The sequence below is a fragment of the Neolamprologus multifasciatus genome, chromosome 6, assembly GCF_963576455.1.
Source record: "Neolamprologus multifasciatus chromosome 6, fNeoMul1.2, whole genome shotgun sequence".
Lineage (NCBI taxonomy): Eukaryota > Metazoa > Chordata > Actinopteri > Cichliformes > Cichlidae > Neolamprologus > Neolamprologus multifasciatus.
In genome coordinates this window covers 38,116,258-38,140,787 of record NC_140444.1, presented here as the reverse complement: position 1 = coordinate 38,140,787, position 24,530 = coordinate 38,116,258, and the positions used below count along the sequence as shown (strand labels likewise).

The window sequence follows — 24,530 nt, the reverse complement described above, 5'->3', positions numbered from 1 at the left end:
TGGGGTCTTCCAGTCCATACTCAGCAGAGGTTTCTGTATATATGAAACTATGTGGTTATGGCGTGCCACGAATGACCTGCCTGCATCTTACGCCCTGCTGAACTCTGGATTCTGTCAGTGTGCTTAAAGCTTCTTCATGTGCTTCTGTGTTTTTAGTCCAGCTCTATCTAAACATGTGCACACACACAAACACACACACAAACATTTTACCCTCACATGTTAGTGATGGTCAAGCAGACGGCTGACAGTAATTTGAGACACAATGACCTGAAAGACACTGTGACCTTTTTCTAATCCAACCTTTATTTCAGGCGTGTTCCCTTCACTTCTCTGTGGAGGACGGGGCAGCAGAGGAAACAGCAATAATAACAAAGTACAGAGTAAATGCAGTTGATGCAATGTCGCTGTTTTAAAGATGGGGCGGCATCTGCAGAAAAGCATAAATATTCATCCCACATCAGCATGTTTGTTTCCTGCTGCACTGATTTGAAGAGAGCAGAAGGAGCAATCACAGTCTCTTTATTTCAAACCAGTTTTTAGTCTATTGTGAGAAAACTATAAATTGAAATGAGAAAAAAAAGATTCTGTGCCAAACAACAAAACCTCCAACAGCTTCACACAGAAAATCAGTTACACCATGAATAACAACTTAAATACAAAACTCCTTAAATCAGCTTTTAGTGTGAATCTTAATGATTTATTTCTCTACAAAATGACTTGATGTCAGAACATTAGGGCTACTCTCTAACTCTTCCTGTCCTTCAGTAATGATATTCCTCCCAATGAAGGCTGCATGTGTTACATAATGACAAGTTCAAGACTTCATGGCATCGCTGGACAAAAAGGCAGACCCTCGTTCAAATCTGTGTTCACATCAAACTGAAACTGTGACGTTCACCAACACAGACACGGCTGCTGTGGAGGAGGGAGGACCGACCTGAAAGAAACACATGAATCCCTGACATCCAGAACCAAATCAATCACACACAAAGCAGGGAAAGCGCGTCAGGTAGAGGCCGACTGGCAGCACAGCCGTACTGAACACCAGTTAACTGAAGAACTTATTCTGCCCTCAGCCTGTCTGAGACGAGCCAACGAACGCCACGTCAACTTCAGGACAGTCAGCAGTGTCCGCATCGATACACAGAAAAGACCACAGAGGACAGTCGGCCATCAGAATCAATCGTATATGCTAGAAGGGTTAGCCTCTGATAAATATGTGCATCCTCATCAGGTTCACTCCCGGCTGCAGGGAGACACTTCTGCAGGATCAACTTTAAAACTCAAAGCCAGAAGTGTGTGACGTGCACTCACATGCATTTGAAACGCTCGCCGTCCTCACGGCTCCGATTAGTTTCACGTGAGGACGTCCAAACAACAGTGCAGACTATGAAAGCAGCCGGCTGGCGCACTCTGCTGCTCCAGAGGCAGGCGGCCTTATCGCGGAGCACATTATTACTACGTGAACAACAGTGTGGATGGAGAGCCTGTGTGTTTCTAATCCACTCGTTTCCTCATAAAAGTGCTGCGTGAAGCACGGTAGCATCGGCACAGCAGGGACCCGGGAATGTCAGGAGAAATATGGAAAACACCAACACACACTGTAAACTACACACATGCACCAAACCTCAAACACTAACATTTCTCTCTATTTCAAATTACATGAAAGAATAAATCCAAGTTCACACAAACCAACAGCACTCTTTGGAAGATTGTAAAGAAACCACAGCTGTGACGTGTCTGTGGGTGTGGCGACACAGCAGGGACGTGGGAGGAAGTGTGAACTCAAAGCAGATCAGCTGCACGCAGCGCCTTCATCGGTGAGGCTGTCACACACACACTTTCTCTGATTGTCTGAGGGTCACATGTTTCCTTCGTCACATCCATCACCTCTGCTCGTGCCTCGTTTCCCCACGCCCCACCCTTACACCTCCCACACCCTTTTCCCTTCTTTCACCGTGTTTGTGCGTCCCCGGCAGCCCACCCACATCCCCGTCACTCCCAGAAGATGTTGGTGATGTCAGAGTCCAGACTGAAGATCCAGATCACCAGCGGTGCAGAGATCAGCACGAAGGACCAGGACACGCCCTTCAGCGACTGATGGAGCCTCATCGCCGCAGCACCGACCAACCCCACGTTGGCCCTCGCCCTCTGCTGCTCCTCTTCCTCTTCTAAAGTCTTTGGGAGATGTGAACAGAGAAGCGTTAGAAAAGAAGTGTTACGGTGAGACAACCTGCTGACATCGCTTGCTCTGACCTGGATGTGGCTTCCTGGCTCGATGTAGTTGCGGGCCAGTAACTTGAGGGCCTCATCCATCAAGATGACAGGAAGCGACAGCTTCAAAACCACCACCCACTGCGTCCAGGACAGTGGGCGTATCTGAAATATCACCTGCAGACAGAAGCATCGGCGGTTCAGCTCGACCTGCAGTCATAGAAAGGACTGAACGTGCAGGACTGTCTCTGGTCTTACCGGCAGGGGGTCCACATATAAAATGAGGAAGTGCAGCGCCATGGACAGGCAGATGGCCCCCACCAACCAGGGGTTGGACCACGGGGGCATCTTTAGCAGGGACTGGTTCTCGGACAGACTGGACAGCCCAAAAAGAGCGAATTACTTTCCTCTGCCATCGTCACCTCTCACCTGACTGTCTTTTCTTACCTGTTCAAGGCGTTGCACATCTCTATGGTGACCAGCACAGACAGCGCCATAGTCATAGGATACGGAGACTCAAAGACCGAACACTGCACTCCAGCAAACTCGGCGTGGCCTTCGCTGCACTGCAGATAATGGGACTGTAGTGGGGAAAAGCCAAAACAGCATTACTACACCCTGCAGGGGGCGTACGGCTCACGAGGTGGAGCAGGCGCTCCGCACAGTGACGCTGATGCTTGGATCCAGTCTGTGTGCCAGATGGGCAAAATACTGAACCCCAGGTCACTCTGTGCTGCATTCACTGGTGTGTGAACACACAGAAACGAGGCAGAGTGCTTCATGAGGACATTTACGCTGGATCAGTTTATCTGATGTGTTCCTGTGGTAACCTTTGACCTTTGAAGCATCAACAAACAGACTGCCAGTTCAGTTTTATTCATACAGCAACAAATCACAACAACAACATGAAGCAGGTTGATTCTGTTCATCTGGACGTAGCGTTTCGTCATCATCAGGTGACGTCTTCAGTCTCAGCTGACTGCAGGTTTCTTATAAACAGAACATCTGCACAATGGCTGAAACCAGCCCACTGAGGAACAATGGGCTGGGAGGTCAGCTCCTTCATCACAATTATGCAAATTCTCATGAGTAGGGATGCACTGATACCGATACTGGTATCGGGTATCGGGACCGATACTGTAAAATGTGGTATCGGTTAACTCGTAAAAGTTAACCGATACCATGAACCGATATTAACTTATTTCATTAATCAGAGGGTGGCTTGTCATTTCTGTTGTAGTTTTTTAGATTGACCACTAGGGGGACATCTTGCGCTAAACAGGCACAGGGTTAGACGAGTGAGACTGGCAGCTCCAGATAAAAAAGAGAAACTGGAGGCTGCTGTAGCTAGGCTAAACAAAATGTCAGCAGTGTGGAACAGCCAACTTTAACTCAGGTTTTGGAAAAGTGATGAAAAATGTCAAGAGAAAATCCACGGACAGTTAAAATAACAGAGGCTCTGACTCATTTTATCGCTCTGGATGACCAGCCAATGCCGGCCGTGGAAAACATAGGATTGCACCGTCTTCTCAGCATACTCGAGCTGTGATATGAAATTCCCAACCGCCCACACATCAGGGAGATAATGGTGCCAAAACTTTATGAAGAGGTAAAGACAAGCAGTGTGTGCGCGATGTCAGTCCTTGGTTTAACGGCACAGTCGAGTGATGATCCACGGGCAGATGGGTAGTTCGTTCGTCAATGCTGAATACTTTTGTTATTTTGTTTGTTTGTTTACAATATGGACACTCTGCAATAATTTCAAAGTTTATTTTATTCCAAACAGAAGTGTTTATTTATTATTCTGAAAGCTCGAGACAGTGCCAATAGTTCAGTGATATTTTGTTAAATTACAATGTGGAGACTCTGCAATAATTTAACAGAAGTGCTTATTTTTCACTTGAAATCTTTTTGTGGTCATTTTTATTAAGATTTTATTTTTTATCGGCAGAGAATAAAATAAAACCTGTCTTCCAATTCATTGTATTTGTATTTGTGTGTGTGTGTGTGTGGTAGAAGTATCGGTTTCTGTACTCTGTATCGGCAAGTACTCAGATCCAAGTATCGGTATCGTATTGGTTTGAAAAAATTGGTATCGTTGCATCCCTACTCATGAGCAGTGATGAACAACCACAAACCTGCAGCTGAGACTGAAGACGTCACCTGATGATGATGAAACGCTACATCCAGATGAACAGAATCAACCTGTGGAGAGTTACCTGGATGACTGAGCGTGCATCGAGACACAACAACATGATACTGTAAGGCAGACGAACAAATAATAATAATGGATTGCATTTATAAAGCGCTTTACAATTCCACTATTCATTCACTCTCACATTCACACACTGGTGGAGGCAGCTACAGTTGTAGCCACAGCTGCCCTGAGGCAGACTGACAGAAGCGAGGCTGCCATCACCCCCTCTGGCCAACACCAGTAGGTGGCAGGTGAAGTGTCTTGCCCAAGGACACAACGACAGAGACTGTCCGAGCCGGGGCTCGAACCGGCAACCTTCTGATTACAAGACGAACTCCCAACTCTTTGCCCCACAAAGGCTGTTCGTCTCCATAAAAGCACCAAAAACTCTTCAGGTTTGGAGTTGTGCTCATGTTAGAAATCAGGTGCTCTTCAATATTTGGGAAGATGTAAGATGCTTACCAGCTGATAGAAGGTCAGTTTGGGTCCATCGTGGGCCGCCATGAACCACCAGGCAGCAGCTCCCACTGTGGCAGCTCCCACATAACCTGTGGACAAACACAGTCACTGCGGTGCACTTTCAAAGCAGTTAAACAAGAATACAGAAATCCTGTGCTGTGCATGTAATTTGGCTTCATCCTGGTTCAAACATGAAAGGGACGATGCTTCCAACATGGCAGGAGGTGAGCCACTCACATCCGATGATGAGGTAGCGGCAGAACAACCAGCTGGAGATGAGCGGCTCCTTCGGGGAGCGCGGAGGACGAGACATGATGTCCAGGTCCGGAGGGTTGAAGCCCAGAGCGGTCGCTGGGAATCCATCAGTGACCAGGTTGACCCACAGCAGCTGGACGGGGATCAGAGCTTCAGGCATGCCCAGTGCTGCTGTCAGGAAAATACTGCGGACAGACGGAGAGCAGCGATCAGAGAGGAGGCGTCTGGTTTATCACGAACACGCGCGGTAACGCCGCTTCCTCCTACTAACCAGACCACCTCTCCGATGTTGGAGGATATCAGGTATCGGATGAACTGCTTCATGTTGTTGTAGATGGCTCTGCCCTCCTCCACGGCAGCTACGATGGTGGAGAAGTTGTCGTCAGCCAGGATCATCTCGGAGGCAGACTTGGCCACCGCGGTGCCGCTGCCCATGGCGATGCCGATCTCTGCCTTCTTCAGCGCCGGCGCGTCATTCACCCCGTCACCTGTCTAAACCGTCGAGAACCATTAGGTGACCACAGCAGGCAGCCTGAGCAGGTGATGAGCACGCGCTCGCTCTCTCACCATGGCCGTGATGTCGTTCAGGCTCTGCAGGTACTCCACTATCCGACTCTTGTGGGCCGGCTCCACCCGGGCGAAGCAGCGGGCCGTCTGACAGGCCTGACGCTGCAGGTGTGGGGGCAGCTCGTCAAACTCCCGCCCCGTTAGGCCCCCGATGACCCCCGCGCCCTCCTGCTCTTCCTCCTGCTCTGTGATGATGCCCACTCGCCTGCAGATGGACAGCGCTGTTCCTTTGTTGTCCCCTGCAGAAGAAGAAGAGCGACGAGTCGTCAGAGTCGAGCTTCGTTTAGCTCGTTCTTGTGTTGGTTTCCTACACACTGGTCGTGCCCAAATTCATGGGCTGCATCCTCCTGAGGACCCGGCCTTCGCGGTCTACGTGGGCCGGGTCCTCAGAAGGTCGGGTAGGCCGGAAGTAAACGGCAGTGAAATTGGACGGTCTAGCCTTCTGATTAGCGTCACCGCTGTCTCGGTGGAGTTTAATAAACTCGGCCGTCTGCTCCTTGCTATCTAAAATATAACAGGACACTGGAGTCAACTCTCGACCGTCTCACACTTCTGTTTAATCAGTTTTCTGTTTGACGTTTAGTCAGCTGTGTAAAAACCAAGGAGGAACCCACCCGGGGGATTAATAAAGTTTCATTTTATCTAATCTAATAACTTTAATCTCAGCCAAACCGATTTACTCACGAACAAACAAAACACTGAAAAAAGCCCAACAATAACATTTTTAGGTTGTCTAAGTGACTTATATATTACGTTTAACCGAGTAGCGAAAGTCCGCGGTGATCTGAAAATGATGTGCCGTGAGTTGTGCCGTGAGTTGTGCCGGGAGTTGTGCCGTTCCCGGCCGCATCAGTGACCCTCGAGCTCCCGGCGAGCTATCAAGCTGGTGGGTAACAGACGTCTCCGAAAACGTCGAAGCACTTTTGCAAATATGCGATATCTTGATAAACCGAGCAGATATTTGATGTTCACACAGCTACTTTCTCACCTGAAAATATGTTAAAAGTTTATTTTGTGACCCAGAAAGATTAGGAAGAGTAATTTTAAAACTTAGTAGCGGCCGCCATTGTTGGAAACTGGAGTTTGGCTGGGCCGCGCTATGAATTCTGGGATATGGTGGGCCACGAAGGACACACCCGACCCATCCTTCAAATTCGGGGAAAAGGAGGACGCATTTGTCGGCTGCATTCGGAGGAGTCTACGAATTTGGACAGCCTTCGGCGCGTCGCTGTGACGTAATCGGTCTACAAATGCGTCCTCAGGAGGAAGCAGCCCATGAATTTGGACACGACCACAGACTTTACTTGGGTGGGGATTATTAACAGGAAGTCACCTGAGTCACTTCAGACGCTCTGCTGGGATTTATTTATTAGTCAGTCCAGTGATCAGATCACTGCTGACCTCGGCCGTCAGTTTGAAGCGTCTACGTCTAATCACACCAGAGGAGGCTGTAAAACTTTCAGGAGTCTGATATATTTTTGAGCCTCAGAAGTTTATCACAGCATCGTTACCAGGTCTGGGACACCAGCACACCCTTCTGGGGAAATCAAATTAACTCAGTCCTTGAGACGTTTTCAATTTCCTCTCCTGCCACGAAAGCCTAGTTTCAGATTAATGAATGCATGTCGTACTGGGACCATGCAATGAATGTGCGTACCAGCAGTAGTACTGGTTAGATAAATGCTACTTATGTGTTCTCACTGGCTGTTTAGTCAAAGCCAGGTTTGTTTCTGGCGTAGATCACGCCGTCAGCTGTTCTCAAACACCTGCTGTCTCCTGTCTCAGCACCAGCGACACAGGCTGGAAAAGTGAGCGTCTAAAGAAACTCAGGATGTTCACTTGTTGTCAGCGGTATCATGGAGATTCTTTCTATCACATCCTTCAACTTTAACCACGAACACATTCATCTTGTAACAAAAGCAGCTGCCTCAACACAGCAGCAGAGGAGGAAGTCAGAGCTCTTTGAGTCAGGACCCCATCAGGCCATCGCGCTTCGTGAAGAGAGCTGAAGCGTAGCTCACAGATCAGGCACAGTAACAATAAACTATTTGTTTCAACAGTTTTGCCGCTCTGAGCACACGAGTGGTCTGATCGGTTTATTTGCAATCAGCAAATCTGAAAAACAAAGCCTCTGATGTGTTCTTCTAACTGTAACAGCTGAGCCGCGGCTGGCACGCTGTGGTAACTGTGTCAGAGTGGGCGGAGTCAGGGTCACGTGACCAACAGCTGATAGAAACTGTGGTTGGTTTCAACATCGAACCGCCACAGGCTCAGTGACTCCATTTATCAGGTTCACCTGATGTGCGTCCTCGACAGTCAGCATCACGGTGAGGAAACGACTGATCCACGGTCACAGTGCTGCCTGTATTTATAGGAGAGAAGAAGAGCTGCTGTGAGTACCTGTGATCATGATGACTCGTATTCCAGCCTGCCGACACATTCGCACCGCGTTAAGCACTTCTTTTCTCGGGGGATCCAACATCCCCACACAGCCCACAAAGGTCAGGTCGGACTGGGAAGAACAGACGACAGAAACCGTTACGTGTCTGCGGCGTGATACTCGCTTTCACCGCTCCGTCGATCCGACCACACGTCTAACAAGCTCTCACCTCGTAGGTAGCAAAGGCCGCTGAGTTCTCCAGGTTGAGGCGGTGGATGTCAGGAGGCGCGTCCCTCGTCGCCATGGCGAGACATCGCAGCGTGTCCCGGCCCGTCGCCCACTCCCGTACGACGGACAGGAGCTGCTCTCGAACCGCCGGGCTCAAAGGCACGCGAGCAGAGCCGCTGACTCGGACGTAGCTGCAGCGTTCCAGGACGCTCTCCGGCGCTCCCTGAGCAGAAGGATCAGAGCGCTCAGTATCGCCGTTGCTCCGTAAAAGCGGAGACGCAGGCGTGTGCACCGACCTTAACAAACATCTTGGCTCCTGCAGCAGATCTGGTGAGTTTGTTGGATGAACAGAACACAGACATGGACTTCCTGTCTCTGGAGAACTCTAAAGTCAGCTCTTTCTTCATGAGCTGCTTAATCACCTGAAAACAAACACATGTTTAGTACGACTCCGCCACATCAGCGATGTTTCTCTTTTCTTTCAGGTCTCCACAGTTTTTTCTTTGCTGCTCTTCAGCAGACCACCTTCACATTTGCTTACTGGGTAACGATGTGTGAGACAGAAGGGAGAGCACGGAAACAGACCCACGTCCTGCCTAAAGGCCTCACAGTGGGGCAGAGTTTCTGTTTCCACGTCAGCCTTCAGCCGTGCACTTACAGAGCAGCAGGCGGTGGCTCGCTCAGCAGGGCTCAGTCCTCTCAGGTCCGTCTCAAACACGTTCATTTTCTCCACCAGACAGCAGAGGGCGGTCTCTGTCGCCTCCCCGACCTTCTCATACGCACCCTTGGCCTGGATCACACACAGAGACAGGACGCCGTTTCTGCCTTGTTTACTGGCCGGTTTAGAATGAAAACAAGTCTCATTCCACTCCCACTCGGGCCACGACCATATACGGTCATCTGTGACGGTCTGTTTGCATTTCTTACCTCATTGTAGTCGAGCGATGAGTCGTTACACAGCGCACAGATGGTGGCCATCTCCACCAGGCCTTCATACCGACTGCACTTCACCGCTGAACCGTCCTTGTAACTGGAACGACGAGGGACAGAGACGGGAATGTTTTTAAACTACAGCAAAGAGATTTCAACGTGTGAGCTTTTACGCTGAATCGTCAGGTAAGTAGTAAAGGTTAAAGACACTCACACGTCCCCTTCAGGGGCGTACGTAGATCCAGTCACTGTGAACTCGCTCAGGCTGCAGCGCTCCCCTGACACACTGTCTACTACGAACATCTACACACATGCAGGCACACACAGACACACAATAGCTCATTAGTGCAGGTTAGAACAGGTTATTTGACCTCATCTGTGACGATGCTCCACGTTTCTCTCCTGCAGCAGGTGTCGAGGCCTCGCTGGACAACATGACGGATTATATCATCAGAGTGAACGCAGAGGTCAGTAAGAGACACCTGCTGGGTCCCTCACATATCACATGCATGAGACCGGAGTGCAAACTAGACTCCAACTAACCCAACATGGAGACAACCGGAGACGTCCAGAAGCTGCAGGCCAGCAGTTTGCATCCAGGAGCAACATGGAGACGTGTTTAGAGACAAAGCAGTCTGAGACACATCGAGCGTTAGTGCAAAATTACGAGCTGTTAATGTGTAAAAAGTAAGAACGTACATGCTGCAGCAGGCAGAGGCGTACAGCAGTGTAGCTACTGGCTCCCTCTCACATCTTACCCTGCAGACTGACATCTGGTTGGTGGTTAGCGTCCCTGTTTTGTCCGAGCAGATCACAGAGGTGCAGCCCAGCGTCTCCACTGACGGTAAGCTGCGGACTATGGCATTCTTCCGAGCCATTCTCCTGGTTCCCAGGGCGAGGCAGGTGGTAATGACTGCTGGAAGGCCTGGAAGGGAGCAAGCAGAGGAAGGAACTCTGTTCACCTTCGTATCCTAGCGAGACGTTTGCAGTTTCCTGTCTGAGACCGATGAGCTGATGCTGCGTGCCTTGCTTAAACAGAGATGTCTGGTCAGTCTGTCAGCACAGATCTGATTTAAATGAGATCTGAGAGAGATCAGCGTGTGACAACTAACTGCGATGTAACAGGCCTGACCTTCTGGTATGGCGGCCACAGCCAGGGCCACAGCGATCTTGAAATAATACACAGCCCCTCTCAGCCAGCTGCCTCCATGGACCGGGTCATTAAAGTGTCCCACGTTGATGGCCCACACAGCCACGCAGATCACGCTGATGACCTGCAGGTTGCACCAAAACAGAGTTACTTGGACTCGTGTTGTTAATAAAGACTAAACATGACACAGGAGGACGGCTCGATCCTCGCCTTGGACAGCTGCTCTCCAAACTGGTCCAGTTTTTGTTGCAGTGGGGTCCTCTCGGGGTCAGTGGAGGCCATCTCATCGCGGATTTTCCCGATCTCTGTCTGCACCCCTGTTGCCACTACGACTCCGATGGCTCGGCCGGCTGCAATATTGGTGCCCTGAGCAAAAGTTCAGGCTGTCAGTGCACAGAGGAGCAGCAGAGCCGAGCTCACACTCTGCTGCATAAAACATCAGAGGCTCTTTGACCACAGAGACCACCTGGTGACTCACAGCCTTTGAGGCACACACACACACACACACACACACACACACACACACACACACACACACACACACTCACACACCATTTTATCTTCTCAGTACAGAAATAAATAAACCAGTAAAATGAAGAAACAGGTGGATGTCAGGCGTTTACTGTTCTCTGTCCTCCCGCTTTGTGATGTATTGAACGTGGCGAGCAGGCATGGTTACGCCTGCCACACTTTGGCCTGGACGAAGTCGTGTCAGGCTGCTACGATTGCGAGCCATCACCACGTATGCAACTCTGCAGACATTCCCAGGAAGAGACTTGGAGCGATGTAGCGCCCCGACACCATAAAACTGAAGCAGCCACCAATAGGATCACGCTGGCTGACGTGTACGAGGGTAGTAAACAAATTAGGTTACCAACACCAGCAACTCTTATCTAAAAGCAAAGTCCACAGAGTAAATCTCTTCATATGAACGCTTCAACGACAGCTGCCTCCATAAAATGAATGAGTTAACTAACAAATCTATAAAAACGCCTCATTTTACAGCACGTTGGTCCAAACTGGAGGGACTAGTTTTAGTGGCGGATTAATCCACGTTTGGTGGGTATTTGTGGTAGTGTCGCTGTCAGACAGTATGTGGATGGAGACAAAGGAATATGTTGTAGTTCAACAACATTCTCCCTTAAATGATGGCTCCACAGTCGGTGGTCCGCTGCACATCTTTGTTGATTATATCTGAATTATACAGCATGTCAACGTGAATCCAAGAGGACAGATGTGGGCGTGGCCTATGAGAGACTCACAGAGAACAGCATGTTCTTCTTGTCCTGGTTGACGGCTCTGGGATCGGGTACAGGGTCGGTGTGTTTGAGCACTGAGACGGACTCCCCCGTCAGAATGGACTGGTCCACCCTGAGGGTGGTGGAACGGATGGATGTCAGCCTGATGTCAGCCGGCACCTTATCTCCAACTAGAGATAAAACAAAGGTACAGAGTACAGAGAACATACGGTTATTCAGCGTGCTCATGCTAACCATGCTAACCATGCTAACCATGCTAACCATGCCACATATGCTTCTACTGCCGGGATCATGAGAGATCATCTGGAGAAAGATCAAACGTGGTGACCACAGCTCCTCATCCTGTACTCGTTACTATATATTCATTTTTTACACAATTAGAAAACATTTAAATAGGACAAAGTAGAAACAAACTCCCCTCAGGTCACCTGCAGATCGGCCCCCCACCTGCTCCTGGGTCAAACAGTTCCTCCCCCACCGGCCTGTGACTGTCCACCCACCCAATGTCACCATCTTTGTTTAGAAAGCACCTCCAGTGCATATGAGAGCATGAGGGTGGGAATGCATGTTTGTATCTGTGTGTGCCTGTTTGTCTGTGTCTACATGTCAGGTTGGGAATCAGACGCCACCTCTCTGGGGACATCTCAGGCCCTTTAAGGTATGGAGGCCTATCTCCCCCCACCACTCCCCCTGCCAGTGGCAGACGCCCTCAGACATCGGTGCGTTGGTGGTTCTTTGTGTCCGGGGATGGGCGCCCAGGTACACACCGGCTCACTCCTTGGTGGCTGCTTATCGGGGCCTGGAGCCTGGGGCTCGCTCGGGCCACTTCGGGGGTGGGGTGCCCTCGGCCTCTCGGCCTGGGGCTCGGTCACTCTGGCGCAGCTGGCTGCCGGCGGAGCTCACGGGCACGTCACTGCAACCCCCCCTGGCTTCTGCTCCGCGGCTGCTGAGTGACCCCTCATCTGGGACTCTCCTCAGCTCTTTCTGGGACAGTGGCACGGCTGCCCCTCTGTTGGTCTTCCTTGGTCTCTTGTGTTCTGGGGGCCTCTGGATGTCTGGAGTCTTGATCTCCTCCATACCTGCTTCATGCCCTGGAGGACGGGGCTGTGGCCCCCCACACCCTCTAGCAGATCATTACATGAAGGAACCTTTTAAAAAAACAAGCGCGTCCATGCTCAGAGGTGCACACACGGGTGCTCACACACACAAACTACACCCTTTTTGGCTCCTACCTCAAAGCACACTGTGCTGTTGATCTTACGTGCTGCACAATAATGTTTAATATTTAGTATTTACTGTTATATTCACATAGATCATCGTGATGTTGTTTATTACTCTCGTTTTCTTCTGCTTGTTTTCTTTTTTCTTTCTCAACAGGTGATCCAGGTGATTGATAGATGTATTTTTTTTTCTGCTTATTCTGTTGGTTTTTGTTTTTTGCCCTTCTCCCCCGTCCCTCTTCTCAACTGTTTTTCTTTCCCTCTTTCTTTCTCCCTTTTCTTTCCCCCAGTCAAGTCTGTCCCGTATTCAGCAAGTGAAAATAAAATAAAGAATAAAAGGTGAATCAAATGGACCATTACGGCAAAGCTGGGATGGTCAATTTGGTAAAGAAAATCCGTTGGGCATCTTTCTTCGCCTTTAGACAATAATTCTGATGCAAAAGAGCCAAACGGGACAGGCAAAAAAAATAAAAAAATAAATAAAAAATAGAAAGCACCTCCAGACTCACTACAGCTGACGCTAAGTGCTGTACATAATAAGAAATAATAGAATGACATAAGATATAAGCAAAAGTGAAATACTTCATTAATTAGTTAATAACCTATTTAGTCTCACTGAGGCCAAAGAATAAAAATGGTTTTAAAAGTGGACACTGGACCCTCCGAGCTTCCTCCTGGATCTCAGCACTTCCAGGAGCAGCTGGTCAGCAGCTGTAGGGATGCAGAAGTCCGCTGATTGGGCCGCGGTCGGGCCATCTCTGATGGAGATGAGACAGCTGACAGGGCGGAGGTAGAGAGCTTCTCCCGCTGATGTTCAGAAAATAACCTGAAGCTGAACGTCCGTGAAACCAAAGCTTCAGGAGACGCAGACACGTCCACTCCTCTCTCATTACAAATGGAGAGTTGATGGAAGCTGTCTCCACCTTCAGGTTTCTGGGCACCCACGTCTCTGCTGATCTCACCTGGACCCTCAACACCATCACCCTGGTGAAGAAGGCCCAGCAGTGACTGCACCTCCTCTGTGTCCTGAGGACGGAGGACCAGGAGCTGCTGCAGGTCTTCTACGGCCCCTCAGTGAGAGGAACAGGCTGCACAGAGGGTAATCAGCACCAACCAAGAAGCCATCGCTACACCCTCCTGACTCAGGTGAACCATCACAGGTGAGCCCTCGCACCACCTCAGGTCAGTCAGGCCCCACACCTCCAGACTCACTAACAGCTTCTTCCCCAGTCAGACTATTAACAAACACTACCCCCCCCCCCCCCCCCCACCACCACCACCACCACCACCACTCTGAGCCTGGTCTGAGCCATCACTCGGGACACTCACACTCATCTCTGCACTTCTTCCAACCACTTGGTTCTCCATCGTGAGCCTTTCACCTGTTTCAGTCCTGCACAGCTGGTGTGGAGCACCCATAACTTCACTGTACAACAGTCGCTTCACCCACTCAAACATCTGTATCTGCATGTCCCCGAGCTTCTCCACTGGAGCATCATTAACATGGACTAACACGAGGTTACACAACAGAGCTACACCCAGGACACACGGCAAGCATAAACACACCCCTAACACAGAGGAACCAACGATGAGATGACACCCTATGACCAAGAAACAGCGGGAAGGAAAAACTCCCTGTCAACAGGAACTCTGGCAGCACCAGGATCAGGGAGGGGGCCGATGGAGAGGCTGCTTTATACACATACTTGTGTCATCTTTAAATGTGTCATTAATACTATTAATAATCAGGAGACAGGAGCTGTCACAGGCTAATAAAGATGAGAAGCACCTCGACCACCTCGCCCTGGTCAGCTAGGACGCTTGGAAAAGTTCATTTGCACCTGTGTGTTGTTATTGTGGTCAACCACTGCAGTAACTTGATGATTCACAGTGGGGCAGCCTGCCTGGGGGGTACGCTGCTGCAGGCTTTTTTAAACATGCAGCATTTCCTCAAACAGCTGCTGTAGAAACACGAACAGGATCGAACAGAATTTCAGGGTAAATGTGGGCAACAGTAACCTGAACAGAACAAAGGCCAAAACAGGCTTGTGTGCAATAATGGATTGCATTTATAAAGCGCTTTTCGAGACCCTCAAAGTGCTGTACAATTCCACTATTCATTCACACACTGGTGTGTGAAGCGTCTTGCCCAAGGACACAACGAGCTGGGGATCGAACCGGCAAACTTCCGGTTACAAGATGAGCTTCCCAACCCCCTGAACCAGATGGGACCGGTGCTCTTAGCTTTGTTGTGCATCTTTGTCAAACAAATGTTTGTGTTGAGACAACCAAATACGTCTGCAGCACACAGCTGAGGACAAAGTATGCATGAGGAAGTCTGGAAGAGCTCAGCTGCTCAAAGCTGTTCCCACTTTTATATATGACGCAGTGAGCAGAGAGACGCTGGGCCGTCATCGTTTCATTAAGCAGGGTAGATACATTTAAACACAGCCACAGTTTCCTCAATGGGCGTATTCAGTGCTGACATTACTCAACAAACACTTTCAATTTCATGATGAACTTTGACCAAGTGCTGAATCGTCTAATATGAGTCATTATGTTTGAAGACGAGTCGACAGCAGCGCTGCACAGTTCACAAATCCCAGAGCAGCTGGGTCCTTTCCAGTAAACTCAGTTCCCATGCTCTGGGAGACAAACGTTTACTACAGTCAGAGAGACACTAGATCACCCAGTGCAGGCACACACACACACACACACACACAACCCTGTTTCTTCTCTCTGAGCAGCCTGAAATATCAGTGAGTATCTGGAGGATTCAACAGTTTTCTTACTGGGTCAAACTACAGTTCTGTGCGTGTGTGTGTGTGTGTGTGTGTGTGTGTGTGTGTGTGTGTGTGTGTGTGTGTGTGTGTGTGCGCGCGTGTGTGTGTGTGTGTGTGTGCAACCCAGTATCATGGAAAAACCTGGTCCACTGTGTTGCTTTGCCTCTGCACAGGCTGCAGCAGCAGCAGAGGACACATTTGAAACCAACACGGTTCAGATGTTGTTGTTGTTGTTGTTGTTGTTGTTGTTGTTGTTGTTGTTGTCGTTGTTGTTGTCGTTGATGTTGTTGTCGTGTTAGAGCAGAGAGCAGCAGTGTGAACGTGTCATCCAACCACAGCCTTCGCTGTTCTCTGCGTCACATTATTTGAAGCCTTTTGTCTTCGACGTTCATTGCAATCACATATTTTCCATGAAGGGTTTCCATGACGACAGCAGCTAAAGGACAGGGCAGAGGGGGCAGGCGTGCCTTTGGAGACGTTTGCCAGAACGTTTAAATAAAGATCCTGCAATGTTATTTCAACAATGTCCAAACAATCCTGCAGTGGAAATGCACTGAGTCCTTCCAGCCTCGCTGCAGCGCTGCACACGGCTGCACTGCAAACACAGTCTGGGCTTACTGTTAACAATATTAAACCTGAGACTAACAGAAGGAAACCACTTTATAAAAAGTGTGGAAGCCTGCCAACAGGGCACGGCCACCTTCAGCCTTCTCTTCCATCATGCTTTCACCTCCCCAGTCCTACAGAGCCATTCTGATGTAGTTGCAGTGAAGCTTTGAGGCTGCAGTATGATGCACGGTAGCCAGTGCTCTCCAACATTATAGGCTCAGATACACGACAGTGAGCACAATGCACCGACTCGTGAAGCTGAGCAGAAAGCTCTCAGGTGCTATTTAATGCTAACATTATTAGCATGCACTCATTTTGGCTCACAGGAAGTGCTGAACACAACGTGTGACGTTCCCACACAGGGGAACAGAGGACGGACGCAGGACAGTGGACCACAGAACGACGTCGAGGCTCAGACCCAGAGTTAAGAGTCTTTGTGAATCCTTGATTCCTTTTTGACCGTGTCTGTTCTTGGTTGTCTTTGCTTTAGAGCAGCGGTCCCCAACCCCGGGGCCTCGGACCGGTACCGGTCCGTGAGTCGTTTGGTACCGGTCCGTGAGAGTTGAGGCTCAGGTGTGAAATGTCTGGTTTTCAGGGTTTTATTGGTTTTCAGCGTTATTTTGTTATCGTTTTTATCGTTTACTCGGTTTTCCTGGGTCTTTTCACGTGTGTTATGAATAAATCTTCTTTTTTTTGGTACCGGTGCTAGTTTTATTTTGTTGTATTTATCCGCGACACCTTAAAGGCCGGTCCGTGAAAATATTGTCGGGCATAAACCGGTCCATGGCGCAAAAAAGGTTGGAGACCGCTGCTCTAGTAAATACTCCGTGTACTGTTTGTAGGGCTGTTTTCGTTGGTCCCCTGTGTTTAGAGGAGTCTCTTCTTCATGGTTTCCTTATGAAGTTTTTTATTATTCTTCATGGTGAGGGTGGAGTTCTCGTGGTCTCGTGTGTTGTCTGAATCCTCGCTGCTGGGATTTTGGGTTTCAGACTTTTCTATTTCCTGTATTATGAGCATTAAAAGCTTATGTCTGTCTCCTGCATTTGGCTCATTTAAGATGAATGTACCATCCACACAGCAGAACCTGACACAACCTTGACAGATGCGTCTTTGAATCTCATGATTTCGTTTACCTGCCACTTCCACGATGTCTCCAGGAACGATGTCTCGGGCTCTGACTCTCTGCACGCTCTTCTTGTCCTGTCGGTACACTTTGCCCATCTCTGGCTCGTACTCCTTCAGAGCTTCAATGGCGTTCTCTGCATTACGCTCCTGCAGGACACAGTGGCGCGTCAGTTTTCAACATAGCTCATGTATGTTAGTGTGTGGGCATCAAACATGACAGGACACACACACACACACACACTAATCCAAGAAACAGAAAGCCAAAACGTGATTAGGTCTTTGGTTATTTCCTGTTGACCTACAAACACAGCAGAAAATGAAACTGTTCAAAGTAAGTCGCAGGTATCAGTGACAGGAACCACCAAGCTTTTATGAAATGATTAATCAGCAAACCTTTAATTGTGCTAATAAACTCCTGAAAGCTCAGCTCAGACGTCTCTGTTACAAACACACATACACATGTGTTTAACCATGATGCAGTATTTCACACTGCGTCCAGGAACAGGAAGAAAGTAACCTGTACAAGTATACTGCCCTGGTGTTAGCATTAGCATGGTGTCTTAACTACAAATCAATTATTAATTCGATCCACTAATTGAAGCCAAAAAAGCCAAATTAAGTTCAGATAATTATCACCTAAGCAGGGCTGACGAACTGCTGCTGCTGGTCCCAGTCCTGGATACGCGGGGACGGTTACATCAGGAAGAGCATGCACCAAAGCAAACATGCAGATCCATCTGCTGCGGAGATGCAGCTGAAAGCAACAGTGTAACTGCTTTGTAACAAATAACATCTTCGTTTTATAGTTTTTAGTTCATTTTCCAAATAAGCAACAATCCACTGCAGACGTTAGCGAGTGCACCAGCTCTTATTCAGATCAGGAGACGGCACAGAGCGTGGCATCTACAGTTTGGAAAAAGCCATCACTCGAAGTGACACGAACACGTTTTTAGCTGGTTATGTGGAGTAAATGAGGTCAGTGCGCAGCAGGCTACACATCGTTTATTTTTGGATTCAAGTGAGGAGCTTTTCTCAGGCTCATCATACAGTCACCTTTTAATGGCAGTAATCTTAAGTGTAACATAGTAACATAACCCAAAACTGGTGAGGAAGGATGTGGAGGTGCTTTCCTAGTGTTAAAGTGTGCGACTCGCACATATACAAACTGTAAGCAGCCACATTCTCTGAAATGGTAGAAATGAAAACATCATCAGCTGCCAGCAGTCTGCTATATGATCCCAACATTTAGAGATTCAGTCATATTGTTGCCAACATGACCTCATACTGATGAGACAATCACCTGTGCACACACACACGGGGTTTACCTGCCACACACCCACGATAGCATTTGCAATGAGGATGAGGAGTATGACGAAAGGTTCGACAAAGGCTGTGATCGTCCCTTCACCTTCTTCAAACCATGCCAGGGTCTGGTGGACAGAGAAGCCACAGAGATGGGTGAGGGCCTACACCACACTTCATTTATACGCTGCGTGGATAACAGATTATATGAAGGAAGGAAAAGCAAAATTGTGACTCAAAAACCCAAAATAACTTCAGACCAAAGCCCGTGTGCCTCATACCAGCATGATTAACCTGATATTTGCTGTATTATTCACACAAACAAAAGATTCATGAGCTTTAACTGTGGAACTGGTGATGATGAACTTTGTGGTTTCCTTACGAATGAGATACATGCAGCCAGCAGCAGGATTCGAACCAGGAGATCCTCAAACTGCTCCACCACCAGCTCCCACAGGGACTTCCCTGCATGGACCAGTACAGAGGAGGAAGAGGCAGACTGAGACTGAGAGGCACTGATAGAGTGAAAAACCTGGTGTCAGAAAGAAAAAACACTGCAGAAGGAGATAACTCACCCTCTTCAGCTGGCAACTCTGGAAGTAAACAAGCAAAAAAAGGGAAGAAGAAAGACAAAATGAATCAAATGAGTCGTCTGCTGTACACTATCAGAAGACACGAAGGACACAGCTACAGTGACTGCCTGCAGAATTCATGAGATTCAGCCAAGTTAGGAAAAACCAAGTAGATAGGAATAAATCAAGAGATGCTCCGTACAGAGGCTTCTGATGAAAACCAATGTGTGCACTCTACATGAAGAAAGACTTTGAACGTGAAACCTGTTTTTTTGATTAATGAATGATGGGAGGAGAAAAGTGTGACTCTGCTCGTGTACAGAGTACACAGAGCTATAGTGTCAGATAAACAACCAAGGACAGTGCTTCACAGTTCAAATGGAGAATGACCAAAACATCCAGAAACACATCCGCTTCAGTGCGTGATGGTGCGTGTCCCTGATGTTTGCGAGGGTGCTTTTGCAAACATTCACTTACATGGCAAAGCTAAGAGAGTTTGTGCTGGAGACGCTAGCTGCCTGTACTAACAGGACCCTGCGCTGTCTGATGACCATGTGTACGACACTGAGAGCTGAGCCAACTATCCCTGCCTTAACCCCGCGTTGGTGAAACTTTCTTTAAGGTTGGACATTCTCATGTGATGTGAGAACGTGATCAAAGCTGCTGTTGCTGAATCCTTTCCAAGCCTTTGGGTCACATGTCTCTCTCTGCTTTAGATTTACTTCCTGTTACAACAGACAGTTGTGTTTTGTGTGGCCAATATAATTAAACACTTATATGTTACGTCTTATTTCACAGTTCAGACACTTCCAGCACCAACATAATAACTCACACTCTCTGTTGAATCACCAGCTAATTATATTCACAGTACTCGTTCTTTGGAGAGTCCCTAGCTTAGCTTAGCTCGTAGCTAACTTGCTAGTAGCATGGCCTCTTCACCTGTCACCTAAAATTGAATTGAATTGAACAAGTAAATCATCCATCTGAGAGCAAAGTGCTCTATGAGGTTTTTAAGCTACAGTGGGGCCTGATTATTTTAGACCTTGTATGTGATAAGCAGGATTTTGAATTCTGGATTTAACAGGAAGCCAACACAGGAGAAATCTGCTCTCTCTTTCTACTTCAGTTTGATCTGAATTAAGAAGCAGAAAGTTAGCGGCCATCCAGGTCTTTATGTCTTTAAGACATTCCTGCAGTTTAACTCATTGGTTTGTGTTATCTGGCTTCATGGACAGATAGAGCTGGGTGTCATCTGCATAGCAGTGAAAATGTCTGCTATGTCTTCTAATGATGCTGCCTAAGGGAGACAGAATTGGTCAAATTGGTCAAATGACTTGATGCAGCAGTTGTTGTGATTTGGTGTGACTTATAAGGCGTCCTATGGATGCGGCTCGTCGTGATGATTCGGCAGAACAGCGTCTATCTTGGCCACTGCATTGAAGGTGACTTGGCAACAGTGTTGCTTCCAAACCAGCACCTGCTCCTATGTGCTTTTAATGTATTATTTCTAAGTTTATGAGAATACATTAAGTTGTTGAAGAGATCATTACACAATAATTGATGTATATTTATGAGCACATTTATTAATATTATATCTGTACCTGTAGGATCACAAAGTCTGACATGTAAGGGAAACGATACGGCTCTCTGAAGTCTACATGGCACCAGCAGACTATGCAACACCAAACAAAGGGCCAGTAATGATTTCCATATTTACCATTGGGTCCCCATCTCTCTCTGTTCTTCTTCAGCTGCTCACAGCTCAGACCTGTAGATTCATTTACACCAAAGAACCCCAGAACCTCCTCCACCGTCTTGGTATGAGCATTATCCATCACTGTGGTGAGAGAAGAACAGCTAATGTCAGTAATAAGAGTATCAAACATTTACCACCAATAGTCTATTTGTACATAGTTGTATTTGCCTCCTTTTTTTGCATATTTGTCACACTGACTTGTTACAGATCATCAAACAAATGTTACTGTTATACTGTTCAAGTACAAAATACAGTTTGTTAGATTAGGATGTCTTTTGTTAAAGGACAAACACTATCTAAACCTACCTGCCCTGTGTGACAAATAATTGCCCATTAAAGCTGATAACTCTGTGCCACCCTTGGCAGCAGGAACTGAAATCAAGCATTTGTAATAACTATCAATGTGTTTTTCACTTCACTGTGGAGGAACTGTGCCTCAAACCAGCATGAACACCCAGTTTAAGGTCATGCCAAAGCATTGCAATTGAATTCAAGTCCCATCAAAGGTGGCCTTGCTGTTGCTGCACAGCCCAGGTGTGTTTGGGCTTCATGACACTGATGGATGGACATTCTCCCTCGGGATGTTCTGGTCGTGGTCAGAAGTCAGCCAGGTCCTGAAGTAGCAAAGAAGCCCCTGACCGTCACACTAGCACCACCATGTTTGACTGTTGCTACCATGATGCTGTGTTAGCTTCACTAACGCAAGCCCTGTAAAAAGTTTGTCTCATCAGTCCACAGAACATTTTCCCACATGTCTTGGGAATGAGGGAAATGTGAGATCACTGCCTGTAGATCTCCCACAGATGCAACGTTTGCTCAGTCTCTGTCTTATTGATGAGTCATGAACCTCAACTAGGGTAAGTGAGGAAGCAGTATTTTACATGTTGCTCTTTTGTGTTGAGTCGTTGATATGCTATTAGTGTAACTCTGATGGGCCAGATGATCTGATATCGTGTTGGTGTTGTTCCCAGATCATCATGAAAATGTTGTTCCAGGTTCAACATTGCAAGTGACCAGTCACATTGTTGTGACGTTATTCTTTTGCGCGCCAAGCCATTCGTGCATTTATGAAATGCTAATGTTGCAAGGACAATATCAATTCTGCTTAGCGTTTATTAAAGGGTCAGGGTTCGTTGATTGGCGGACAGAGGCGGTTTCTCGCAGCTCAAATACAGTTTTTTGTTTTACGGCGGTTTTTCCCGAAGTCGCAAAAGTATGACGTCACAACATTCTGATTGGTCACTTGCAATGTTGATCCTGGAACAACATTTAGCATGATGATCTGGGAACAACACCAACACGACGATATCAGATCGTGCCTGATGGGCCAGCCATTCCTTGGAAGATTCAGCACTGTTCCAGGTTTTCTTTGTTTGTGATAATGGCTCTCACTGCGGTTCGCTGGAACCCCAAAGCACAGAAATGGCTTTGTAGGCCTTTCCAGACTGGTATATATAGATGACTATAGATGAAAAAGACTTAGCATTTTTAATGTTTAAATTAAACCAGTAATATTATACGATTATAAATAATGTTAATAGTTTGCCAACATTCATTTGCTTTATGATTTAGGTTCTAAAATAACAAATGTTTAAAAATGAAGAGATTGCCTATTATGCCCATTGTAGTCCAACACATCATGTCAGAGAGCAGGAAACAAAGCATTACCGTATTTTCCATATTTGAAAGAAACTTGCTGGTTCAAAGTGTTTCACAGCACGGCAATGAAAACTGTTCCAGCATCAGATGGCTGGGGAATCAGACGCACTGTACAGCCAAGCAACCAGGCTAACTGGAACCCGCAGAGACAGACGAGCCCATGAGACGGGAATTATGGTCATGGGACACAAGCTGGCACTAAAGAAATATCACACTGGATGCTGTTTTATTTCTGCTGTATGAGTCTGGTCTTCTCACGAACCCTGTGTGGATTTGGGCTTCCCAACTCCATTAACAAGTGTGACAATTTAAGGCTGAATTAGATGAAGATTGGAGGCCTTTTCCACACAAACCATCTAATGCACCAAGAAGGTTTTCAATCATTTAAAGGATGCCTGTTGTTCCCATCATCCCTGCCCACTAATCATCACCATGCTGTGTGCTGCCTGTGACAATCAGAAAACTTTGAAGTGCAACATGGTAAAGCACATATGCGCAGCCTGTCACAAAGACTTTATTCTCAGGATATTATTAGTTGTAGACGCTCCAGGCCAGGCTGTATGACACAGGCCCGTGTTAGATCATTATTGTCTTCTGCTGCTCTATAATCACCAACAAATATAATCCAATAATATTCCACACAGATTTCTACTACCACACACTATAATAAAGACACTTCTGTCCATTTGGTCAATGTTAACATTTACATTTAAACCATTAGCATTCAATATTTGGCCGTTTTCCCGATGAGCCTCGCCTAAATGCTGGCTTATATTGGAGATGTAGCACTGATTTGTAATGGCAACACAATTAACTGCCTATAATAATATAGTATGAAATGACTCGTGAACAATCACTGCACACTGAAATCTGTCGAGCTATAGAGCAGCAGTTAGCCAGGGAGCGACAGAGTCGCGGCTAGCACGCTCGGCAGCTAGCGTCCGTTTGGACGGATAATCCTGCGGAGATGAACAGGTTGCTTACCAGTCCGTGTGTCCGCTGCCCCGGGAGTATCACAGCACCATGCCTTCTGGCTTTACCTCCGCACGGCAATCAAACAAAGGTGGCAGGAATTAATTTTAAAACAGCCTGTTCCTTTTCTCTTATCTTATCACAGCAGTCTACAGAGTTACGTGACAGCCGCTCATGAGTGAAAAATCATCGTCAACAGATTTCCACTGCAACAGCATCCAGTCGTTTCCGAGCGGCTAAAGGTTGTATGTAAAACAAACACACCAGTGAACCGAGGCCGTTTAAAGGCTGATGCTTCTCTAAATATGATTCAGGGTTAGTTTACCTATGCAGTACAGTAGTTATCCGTTCTCCTGTGTACAGGAGGAGAGCGGCTCCAACAGCCAAGCGGGCTACAGCATCCACCGTTATCAAGCTAGCCACTCACTCACTAACTACATCATCCGGTAAAATCTTTCAAAGTAAAGACCTCTCCTAAAGACATGACACAGTCTGTGATAAAATATAAATGAATATTTTACAAGCTAATGTTTAAATTACACTTTCAACGCTTCCCAAGTTATGCACAAACGATATCAACACGTTTAAGCCGTTTAGTAAATCAAATTTCTCAAAGATCTGGACATACGGTCTGAAGCTAATCCACTCATAGGCCGGGAATAAAGTCGATTACACATGTAGACGGTCATTGTCCCGCCCACCGAAAGATTTACAACCTGAGTGCCCCGCCTCTGAAGGCAGCCCGGAGCCTCTCCACCAATCAGCAGGTCGTGCGACTGCTGTCGCTCAGCTCTTCGAGTGACAGCCAATTAGCACCGAATGTGTGAGTAAACAACAAACCAATCAGGCGGCACGGAAGGCGGGCTAACAGAGTGCATGCAGAGCGCTGATGC

At 47.6% G+C, this 24,530-nt stretch overlaps 1 protein-coding gene and 2 long non-coding RNA genes across 4 annotated transcripts; 1 reads left to right on the top strand and 2 right to left on the bottom strand.

The window, feature by feature from the left end:
• Positions 1-285: 285 nt before the first annotated feature.
• Positions 286-24,424, bottom strand: LOC146517661 (sarcoplasmic/endoplasmic reticulum calcium ATPase 2). Of its 2 annotated transcripts, XM_085162695.1 has the most exons (25): positions 23,963-24,424; positions 23,650-23,705; positions 20,968-21,087; positions 19,254-19,271; positions 19,061-19,143; positions 18,702-18,806; positions 17,385-17,523; positions 11,643-11,809; positions 10,591-10,746; positions 10,363-10,504; positions 9,989-10,155; positions 9,445-9,533; positions 9,228-9,330; positions 8,959-9,090; positions 8,597-8,722; positions 8,302-8,523; positions 8,093-8,204; positions 5,693-5,931; positions 5,397-5,617; positions 5,108-5,310; positions 4,874-4,959; positions 2,662-2,795; positions 2,473-2,590; positions 2,257-2,391; positions 286-2,178 (listed from the first exon to the last, which is right to left on the bottom strand). In XM_085162695.1, exons 3-25 carry the CDS (start codon positions 21,083-21,085, stop codon positions 1,996-1,998), a joined length of 3,198 nt encoding a protein of 1,065 aa, XP_085018821.1. In that variant the 5' UTR covers positions 21,086-21,087; positions 23,650-23,705; positions 23,963-24,424; the 3' UTR covers positions 286-1,995. The 2 variants fall into 2 exon arrangements, with proteins under 2 accessions (XP_085018821.1, XP_085018822.1); XM_085162696.1 differs by lacking the exon at positions 23,650-23,705.
• LOC146517663 (uncharacterized) lies at positions 9,302-11,603 on the top strand. Its single transcript, XR_014874539.1, has 2 exons — positions 9,302-9,416; positions 9,639-11,603. It is a non-coding gene; the product is annotated as an uncharacterized LOC146517663 (long non-coding RNA).
• Positions 15,678-17,378, bottom strand: LOC146517662 (uncharacterized). Its single transcript, XR_014874538.1, has 2 exons — positions 17,058-17,378; positions 15,678-16,730 (listed from the first exon to the last, which is right to left on the bottom strand). It is a non-coding gene; the product is annotated as an uncharacterized LOC146517662 (long non-coding RNA).
• Positions 24,425-24,530: the final 106 nt, after the last annotated feature.

What these genes read in the sequence shown, in the direction of transcription:
- LOC146517661 (XM_085162695.1), bottom strand. Translation starts at nt 21,085, where the DNA reads ATGGATAATGCTCATACCAAGACGGTGGAGGAGGTTCTGGGGTTCTTT. An exon ending in ACCAGATGTCAGTCTGCAGG is followed by an intron (nt 9,534 to 9,988) that starts GTAAGATGTGAG and finishes GCATGTGTGTAG; the next exon opens with ATGTTCGTAGTAGACAGTGT. An exon ending in AACTGACCTTCTATCAGCTG is followed by an intron (nt 2,796 to 4,873) that starts GTAAGCATCTTA and finishes TCCCCACTACAG; the next exon opens with TCCCATTATCTGCAGTGCAG.